This window comes from Centruroides sculpturatus, unplaced genomic scaffold (assembly GCF_000671375.1).
Source record: "Centruroides sculpturatus isolate CEXI.00-Female unplaced genomic scaffold, Cexi_2.0 scaffold854, whole genome shotgun sequence".
Lineage (NCBI taxonomy): Eukaryota > Metazoa > Arthropoda > Arachnida > Scorpiones > Buthidae > Centruroides > Centruroides sculpturatus.
The window spans coordinates 114,296-125,000 of NW_019385409.1; the positions used below are offsets into that span (position 1 = coordinate 114,296).

Below are 10,705 nucleotides of genomic sequence, written 5' to 3' on the forward strand. Positions count from 1 at the left end.
GTAAATTACTGTACACAGTGTATTCATTAATTTTCATTTTCATGTAGTAAAGGCTCTATGCCTTCATAAAGGATGTACTTTTCCTTTGTTTAAGGGTATTTGGGCAGTTTATTCTCTGTTGTATTCTCAAGTAAACAATACATACAAGTACAGTACAGTATTTTCTGAGGAAACACTCATACTTATTTTTTTTAACCCCATTTCCGATAACCAGGCATTTTCACAAACTCGGCCACCCTTCGGTCCACATTAGGCCGAGTTTTCGAGGCTCTACTGTAATATCTACGTAATTAATTTGTTTATTTTCTTCAACTTCAATATCATACTGGATGTGAGAATTCAGAGAGGGCCATTCTGAAAATTCTCAAAGTTGAGAAGAAGAAGAGAAAAATAGAGAAATTAGTGTTTTTCAACTTTAACAAGTTTCTAAAAACTGAAAAACATCCGATTTTGAAAGGAAGTTGATTTCCTTTCCCAGGCCAACTCATGATGAGTTGAGCTTTTGCACACGTTACTGAAGAGAAAATAAAAGGGACGATTTCCTGCCCATTGAGGCAGTCCATTGGAACAAGGTATTGCCATACAGGGAAATCCAATATACGAAAGGCAGTCCGTTGGAAAAAGATTGCCACATGCAAGAAGTCCAACATGCGAGATAAGATATTGTCATACAAGGCTGTTATAAGAATCCGAAAGGAAGTCATAAAACATAGTACTACATTCGAAATATACAAGAAGTATACAAGAGAAGACTTAAAAGGACTTCCCAAAGAAAATATTAGAAGAGAAATAATCAAGGAAGGAAGAAGACCCTCAAATAGATATAGAAAAAGATATGAAAGACCTAAAGNAGTCATAAAACATAGAACTACATTCGAAATATACAAGAAGTATACAAGAGAAGACTTAAAAGGACTTCCCAAAGAAAATATTAGAAGAGAAATAATCAAGGAAGGAAGAAGACCCTCAAATAGATATAGAAAAAGATATGAAAGACCTAAAGAAGAAGGTAATATGACCAGAGATATTGTTGTGAACTCTTTCACGCATTAGGTTTAGAGATAATCTTAGGTTTAGATTCATTCTTTCGTATAATTTTATATTTTTGATCCATTAAATATTTTGATTTGTTATATAAATATGGCTTCTTCAATATTAATGTTAGATATTCAAGAGTTTAGGGATAACGCATGTTAATCCGTGTATAAAATAATTGATTAACTGGTGTCGGGACTCCTGATGTAAGGAAAAGGTGATTACGCAATCATCAAATTCCGCTTTTAATTTAACATATTAGTTAAAGCCCTCCACACTTGATTTCTTTGAATAGAAAAACCATCCTTGTAAGACAGAGGGCTATTCTAGAGAATAGTTGCCAAGTAAGTGATACTAGAGTCTTACCATTCCGTATCCACGGCTAGCCCCTCACATGGATATTCTTATTTATATTATTTATAAAATTACGGACAATTTTCTTGTTTGGTATTTAACCTGTTTTTTTGCAATTGTGCACCCTATTTTCTGTATTCTTTAATTGTGAGTGTTTTAATTATATTATGTATTTTTTATTACTTTCTACAAGATTGTCAGTTAATTTTAATTTCTTATCAAAATTGTAAACTTGTTTTATTAAACACATATAGCTCTTGGAACATATGTATCAATAATAAACCTACTTATAGTCTTCTAAGTGTTTTTAAAAAATTTTATTACAGTTTTTTTCATTATATATTAATACGTCTTTGTAATATTTAGATGTAAGTCAGATTTAAGTAAGATGTATTTTCTCCTTTTTTTTTGTGATTTATATACTTGAAAATTGTAAGTGATTGTTTTAATTTGGGTAGTACCTATGTTGTCATGTTCTAATTTTTTAATTTTTGTTACTTTTCAAAAACAGCACTGAGGAGGGGTTGGAACATATTATACTAACCCGAAATGCATATGTAGCTCAATTTGAAAATAAAATCCTGATTCTAACTGAAAATTGCCGAGAGACTGTCTACCATAATTTGTGGATTACAGAGACATTTTACATTGAAATCTAACATACAGAAGTCCAAATTATATTATTATTACCATAATAGATACAGTATACTGTATTACCATTAAGAAATAATTTTATGGCAATATATGATGTTACATATGATGATAAATTAGAATGGATTTTATAATAGATTCTTAAACAGACTTGGTACTTTTTATGGGACTGAATTATGACCCCGCAGATTATACTAACGACACTTGGTTATAACGTCAAAAATTTGCCAGTCCCATGATGACGTTATAATCAAGTTAAACTGTATAATTGTATTTATATGTTATTCTTTATATATTATTTATATGTTAATGATTGTTATGTACAAGTAAATGTACAATAATTTTCAGAAATTAAATCTTCTTATATGTCCAAAATAAAAATAATCTATCTTCTCTAACTTGGAGTATGTAAACTTTGTCATGCCATCCTTTAGAATCACTTAATATTTATACTCCTAATTAACATGAACAAAATGTTTCAATGTTAGTAGGAATATAACAGACAATAAAATCTAAAACAATAAAACAAATATATCTATTTTTATTGAAACTGGAAAAAATTCTGTGCCCCAAGAACATTTTCACACCTCTCTTCTCACCACATTCTAACTCCGACTTCTCTTCCATTTATTATTCTAGTGCAATGCAAGGTTTATTGGAATTTTAAGATGTTTAGTGTAAATGTCAGAAAACTTCATAAAAATCCTGACATTTCTGATCCATAATACAATTGACATAAGCAAGAACCTAAATCCAGAATTATCTGAAAAAACGGAATCAAGTAAAGTTGTTGGACATCTCTACCAGTTTGTATTCAAAATAACTTCTACTTGCAAAAAAAAAATTCAATAATGTTGTTGGCATTTATGATGGAAATTAACCTAAAAGGAGACAAAATTACCTGGAAACATGATTAATGACAGGTGAGAAATTAGTAGGACCATACAATTGCACTGTGCCAATTTTCTGTTTATAAGCTTCTAAAACACCATCAATGCCTACACAAAAAGGATTACTCATATTTCCATTCTGAAAATAATAACTATAGTTAGCATGAAACACTTTAAAACAGAATAATAAAATATAACATTTGAACCATTAATGTATTACCAAAGGAAATTCGTGCGAAACTACTCCGTCTGGTGGTAAACGTGCACCAAAACCCAATGCTGGAAATAACTTGTCACTGTCGTAATCTTGAATGATTTCGCCTACTGATTTTATCGCCAGAGTATACACATTGGGATACGGAGAATACAGGTAGTGAAGAGATTGTGGTTCTGATGGATCGCCGTTAGAAGCAGTAAAATCAATGGCAACGGTAAAATTAATCTGGGTTCTGAAAAGTTTGAAATAAATCTTTTTTCAGTTTGCAAACATTTCAGTATTTTACATAGTATTAATTTATTTACAAAGGCTAAATGATAAATAAGACCTTCATTTTTAAAAAACTAACTTAAGAGAATAATGTGAAAACCTGAGGGCCCTAGGCCTCATTTATTAATTTTTATTAAATATGTTTAAATATTCACACAAAATAATACTTTGTTTTGGTGAAAAAGTGGTGTTTTAGTCGTGGGAAAGGATAGATTACAGATGCTACTTCCGTTAAAGGAAGTCCGTTCATCCTCTGTTTTTCCCTTATCCGTTGAAAATCTCGCTCAGATGGGAAATGGTTACCCCTCATTCATCCCCCTTTCATCCGTTCTCACGAAAGAGTTACTGAACGATGATTGGACGAAATTTTGAGATAAAAGGAGAAATTAGTCAGAATTCGAGGAGTTCTCCGACCGATTTGAAAGTGTCCAGACTCCACATACGTTTCCTCCTGATGGCCAACGCCCATAACGGAGTCCGATAGACTAAGTCCCGAGTCTACACTTAGAAGAAGTGATATTTTTATANACTTTTCCGAAGGTTTTAACAGTACACTCAACCGGAAGCTCAAAAATGGAGTTCCAAGGCCGACCGGAAGTAGAGCCGATAATTCTGTTAATAATGAACCGATGACCCCCAAATTTTGTGTCCGAAGACAACATGGGAAGACATATTATATGCGGTAACGAAAACCGGTTAATCGAAAATGCAATTTCCGGATAACCGAATAAAGTGGTTTTTCGGCCGTAATTTAAAAAGTTTTATATTTAAAAGGTCCTACTTGACGTAAAAATAGTCCTTCAACCTTCCGGTTCACAAAAATATCAAACACATTAAAAGTAAACACTTAATAACGCAAAAATCACAATATAAAACCAGAGCTCAATTGACAGCATCCTATCCATCTGACTTATCGAATCGCTCACCCGGACAAAAGAGACAGGACATCGGTATAAGTCACAGTTATGATTTCACAGATTCGAAACGGCTTGGTAGCCCAAACGACCCCAGGCTTTCGCCCGTGCACGCTAAGTGACTTTCATTACAAGCATTTATCTTTCCGAAGTCTATGACAACAATTGTTTGGCATTCACGGCTGTGAATTTCGCGCCAATAAGCTGCCTCGACTTGTTCGAGGCAGCTTATTGAGTTGATAACATAATTGACTTGTTTGATTATGTTATCAACTCAATTTCATATTTATTTTCACATTTTCACTTTGCAGTCCTATTCTGTTCTTCCGTTATTTACACGTGTAGGTCATTTCATTGTTATCCACATTTGATATCATCACTTATCACATACTGCCGTGACGCTCTTGTCTGAACTGTCAAGAATTAATGCAATTGGCGAAGCATAGTGACAGTGGGCCAATAGAGAGCAGGGTCCTTGCCATAATGTGGTTTGTGCGCCAATTTTCGTACGTGCGTTAATCAAGCCGAATAGTTCGGCTGAATATTCGGCTATTCAGCCACGCTCCTGGCCAAATATTCGGCCTGAGACCGAATATACTATTCGTTACAACACTAATTTTAATATAAATTATTGACTTAATAACTTACCTGTACGATATCTCTTTCAGCAAATTTGCCCCTACTACTGAGCCTGACGACATCTCCATCAAGTTCTTCCATGGCTAAGAACGAATCAAAAATAATAAAATACGTATTTATATTTTATTGAATCCTAAATTATTATAAACAAAACTCACCAGAAAAATCTGCATTGCCAACTCCCACAATTATTATTGACATGGGAAGTGTTGCCGCATGCACGATTGCTTCTTTGGTAAGCGACATGTCGGATATTATTCCATCAGTGATAATCAAGAGGACAAAATATTGAGAACCATCTCTGTAGGCTGATGCAAATCTAATTAAATTATGAAAGTTATATTAAAGATGATGAAACAAATTATCATGTAAAAAGAAAATAAGGAACAAAAGGACTGACACAAACCTGAAAAATGAGTACTGTAGATTTGACTGAAATTTTAATATTTTGTAGTTCTAGTGGTCGCAATCAAAAGTCTTTATAGGCACAAAATCAAAAAATGGGCAACTTTTGAGTTATCAAGCATCCAAGATACAAAAACGGAATAATTTTTGCATATGCTGAGGCCTTAAATTTTTTTTTTTTTTTTTTTTTATCAAAGTATAAAACGTTTTCAAAAGTTATTGATGTTCAGCACTATGTGGATTTCCTTGTGGGAAAATCATTCATCATGTAATACAAGTGGGTTTGATTCTCACACTGTTTTGATTCAGATCCCACTAATGGATTCAAAATGCTCCTGTAAGTGAAGCTTGGGTGTCCTTCTCTCAAGACATTCCTCTGAGACTTAATAATGGTTGATTTTATATTTTGAAACAAAAAAGATTTATGGCCTCACAACATGTGCATGAATTATGCAGTTTTTGCATCTTAGATGATTGATAACTCAAAAACCTTCTTTTGATTTCCTGCCTTTGGCATTTTCATTATAACTACAAAATATCAAAGATTCAGTCAAATCTACCAGGACACATTCGTACCAGGTTTCTGCAGGGTCCTTTATTAATAATATTAATACAGTTTAACCCAATTATAACATCATCGGATGTAATGTCAAATTTTTAATTGGTCACGTGATTTTACTATACTAGATAATGTTAAAAAACCAACTTGTAATGACATAAAACCCTGTTTTAACATCATATTTAAAGCATTCCTAGATTTACAAAATTAGATTACGAATTTTATTTAACAAAGAAAATACAGTACATGTACTACATATTCAGTTTCTAGGATCAGAGTCCACTTCCTACAATGACTGTGGTGGAAAACTCACCACCTGACTTAGGTGAGGTGAGGTTCATCATATCTTTAAACGTGTTAGTCTGCATAGTTACTCGTGTTATTTTATACAGATGCAGATATTGTTGAGCAAATTAAATCTTCAGACTAAAAAAATGATGATGGTGAAGATAAAACATCAGACAGAGAAAATGAAGTGCTGTCAACTAGGAAAACGCGTAATACAATAAGATTACTGAAAATGTTTTATAGGTCTTGGAAAACTTCATCAAAAATAATGAATAAAGTGTATGATTTAGAAAATGACATTAGTGAAGTTTAAAATGTTTCATTGTTTCACACAATTGGCGACCAACTCAGTACGCCAATAACATTAATAAAGTTCGGTTAGTTCAATATGCTGATCAGGTCCGTCAAGAAGACACCTTGTGACAAATCAACGAGTTGTTGGCTAGAAGTAAACTTCTTCTGGCAGTTGAAGAACAGACAGCAAGATGAATCTACTCTCGACTTGAACTTTGATGAAACTGATGTATATCTCAAAGTTCCTGTGCTGAAGTGAACTTAAATCTCCCGCTTTGACATTAACCTTTTTTATAGCCATCGACAGCGGGATGGATGAACAATCGGCAATTACTTGGCCTTAACTTTATGCAAATATGCAGGTATTTTCATTTTCATAAAGAGGATGAAGACTCGGGACTACTCATTTATGCAAATATGCAGTATGCAAATATGCAGTGTGGTGTGATCCTCGACCAATGAGTGATTAGCTGCTCTATCGGAGTCCGCTGGTGGTGTGATGATCTGACGACCAATCAGCGGCCACGCATTCGAAATCCAACGGTCTTTCTTGGCCGTTACTAGTTTAAAAAAACAATGGGAATCTTGTTCTTACACTATCCTATTCCGACATTTTTAGGTGAAAAATACCTACAATCTAAAATAACTGACTTTTTTAAGTGAATATTGTTATTGTGTCTTTTTAATTGGCAAACATTAGTTTTAACCTTTTGTTGTCTTTTGATTCAACATTCTCAAAACCAGAAGTGCCACCATTATTAAAACTTAAGACAAATAGAAATTTCTTATAATTAAAAATTTCAAAAATTACCTTTTATATCAATGTAAACTTAAACATTAAATCAATTTTATTTACATTATTAACATTTAGTTTGCACTTTTATACATATGATGATAAATTATTATTACCATTTCAATGTAAAACATCTCCGTAATCCACAAATTATGGTAGACGGTCTATCAGCAATTTTCAGTTAGAATCATGATTTTATTTTCAAATTAAGCTACATATGCATTTTGGGTTGGTATAATATGTTCCAACCCCTCCTCAGTGCTGTTTTTGAAAATTAACAAAAATTAAAAAATTAGAACATGACAACATAGGTACTACCCAAATTTTAAAACAATCACTTACAATTTTCAAGTATATAAATCACAAAAAAAGGAGAAAACACATCTCCTTAAATCTGACTTACAACTAAATATTACAAAGAAGTACAGTGGAACCCTGGTTAACGAACGTCCTGGTTAACGACCAAATTGGTTAACAAACTTTTATTTTGCAAAAATTTTGTCTCGGATAACGACCGTAACGGTATTTTGTGTCAAATTTTAGTTGGTGTTAGGCATGCGCAGTTAAGCATTGCTTTTCCGAGTGTTTGTGCTATACTTATTTTTTCAGTTTTGTGATTTATGTATTTAATCAATATGGCATCCAAGAAAGAAAAAAGTCATAGGGGCAATAGAAAATGACAACGCAATATGAACGACAATGCGCTATCGCATTTGAGAAAAATTTTCATTAAAAGAGTAAGACAATCAACTTTAGATCAATTTCTTATTCCTTACAGAAAAAGTTTGTTTGTTTTGTTAAGTTATGGCAACGCAACACTTGGGCGATCTGCCTAGGGGAATGCCTTCTGGGAGATGTTTTTAAGGGAAACTGGCCCCTATTTAGGCATTACAGATGTGGAGAAAACCTGGAAAACTCCACGTGGCCAGCCCGTCTGAGCGAGGTGCGAGCTCACAAACAAACTCCCTGTGTTCAGGGTACGAAGACCGCTTAGCCACTGATGGGCTTTCTTACTGAAAGGGACTTTGACTCAAAGAATTTTCCGATGAAGTGCTACCCGTTATTTTTTTGGAGGGGATTCCCCTTCTAAGCATTAAGGTTCGTATATCTCCACTTTTCTGCCACCAACTACAACAAACAAAGGTATGTACAGTGCTATTTTATTAAACAAAGTTTACATGTTTGTTGCTGTAATGATAGATACTGTGTTTTCCTACATTTTCATCAAAGAAAATCTGCTGTATATACAAATAAAATCACAAAAATTTCGGAGATTAGAACGGATTAATTGCATTTGCATTAATTTCTATGGGAAAAATTGCTTCAGTTAACGAACAATTCAGTTAACGAGTGGAGTCGCGGAATGGATTAAGTTCGTTAACCGGGGTTCCACTGTATTAATATATAATGAAAAAAACTAATAAAATTTTTAAAAACACTTAGAAGACTATAAGTAGGTTTATTATTGATACATATGTTCCAAGAGCTATATGTGTTTAATAAAACAAGTTTACAATTTTGATAAGAAATTAAAATTAACTGACAATCTTGTAGAAAGTAATAAAAAATACATAATATAATTAAAACACTCACAATTAAAGAATACAGAAAATAGGGTGCACAATTACAAAAAACAGGTTAAACACCAAACCATGTTTAACTAAACACACTATTTAATTCAATATATAGCACACTCTACCAACTACCAACTTATACCACTGGTAGTCAATTTGCATACCTTCAGAATTATTATATTATTTTTTTGCTGTTTTTTTATTTCTAAATGTTCTTTAAATTTTCTTTTATAAATGTCTTTTTCATAATGTAAAATTTTTATATTATTGCAATTAATTTTAAAGTTATTATTTATTGTATTGTTATACCATGGGAAATTCTTGTATTTTAATTGAATAGCTGCTTCATGTTCTTTTACCCTAAGGCTGTGTACACACTAGGCATTTTGCGTTGCATTGCGTTAAACGTGCGTTAGCAGCGTACACACCAGGCGTTAGACGAGCGTTTAGTGGAGCATACGCACTGGCTCAGTTTGGAAATGGACGTGAAAGTAATTTTTTGCGTGCCCCTCCTCCATCGTCGCTATAAAAGACAATGGCAGAGGCAAGGAGAATTTTGGATGCACCCAATATTACGAGATAGACTGACACATGGAATGTTTGCGACATTGTATCCAAAACTAAGACAAAATAAACCCAAGTTTTTTAATTCTTTTAGAATATCTATAAAATCCTTTGACAATGGTTGGTCTCTTTTAGATTTCATCATTAAATAGATCAGTATCAAAATGATCGTTCTCCATTTCGGCCAACGTACGTCCACTCTACCCGAAAACGCGCGATCGAATGTACAGTGACATGGCAGCACATATATCTCAAAGCGCTCGGCTGACGCCCGCAAAACACGTGTTTTAAGAAAAATCTACAAACGTGCGCTTGGCCAAAAGCGTACGTTTGAGTGTGTACGCCTATGAAGAACTCTTGGTTCATCAAACGCACGTTTAAAAACACCTAGTGTGTACGCAGCCTAACTTCCAAAATACATCCTGTTTCATCTATATACATATATGGGTTCTGGCAATTACATTGTAATTTATACACTACACCAGCATTTTTAAGGAAATCTATTTTATTGTTGTTCCTCTTATTAATATATCTATAAATATTATGTGAAATCTTATTGGCCAAACAGATTTTATCTTTTTTAAGGCTATTACTACAATATTCAAACATGCTTTTATATGTGGGAAATTTTTATTTGTTTTTTCTTGTTTATATTTTATATTATACCTGTTCCTTAAAAATTGTGCTTTCCATGTAGTAAGTTTAAATTTTGGGTAATCATTCTGTATAAATTTTGTTTCTAATTCTTTTAATTTAATTTATTTATTGTGATCATCCAAAATTTGTGTATGTATGTTTTTTAATTCCATAATATATGTGTTCTTTTTCATATATTCGGGGACATATGAATAGTAATTTACACTTTTGTTTATGTTACATGGTTTTTTAAATAAAGTCAAATTTATCAGGATTGTTTATTATAGTACAGTAGAGTCTCGAAAACTCGGCACTCCGGATAACTCGGCCACACCCTGGCAGGGCAAAAAAATCCTTAGTTAATTAATTTTCATGATAAAGACAGCTTTATGCCTCATGAAGTATTTTTCTGAGGTCTGTCTTATCAGGTAAATTACTGTACACAGTGTATTCATTAATTTTCATTTTCATGTAGTAAAGGCTCTATGCCTTCATAAAGGATGTACTTTTCCTTTGTTTAAGGGTATTTGGGCAGTTTATTCTCTGTTGTATTCTCAAGTAAACAATACATACAAGTACAGTACAGTATTTTCTGAGGAAACACTCGTACTTATTTTTTTTA

At 32.9% G+C, this 10,705-nt stretch overlaps 1 protein-coding gene across 1 annotated transcript in view; it reads right to left on the reverse strand.

The window, feature by feature from the left end:
• The window catches only part of LOC111638649 (copine-5-like), a 21,044-nt gene extending 15,026 nt beyond the window's left edge, over nucleotides 1-6,018 (reverse strand). The window contains exons 1-2 of the mRNA XM_023384396.1: nucleotides 5,129-6,018; nucleotides 4,980-5,053 (exon numbers count right to left, since the gene is read on the reverse strand). Of these exons, the coding sequence (XP_023240164.1) occupies nucleotides 4,980-5,053; nucleotides 5,129-5,216 (162 nt within the window). The 5' untranslated portion in view covers nucleotides 5,217-6,018. The remainder of the gene's footprint in view (nucleotides 1-4,979; nucleotides 5,054-5,128) is intronic.
• Nucleotides 6,019-10,705: the final 4,687 nt, after the last annotated feature.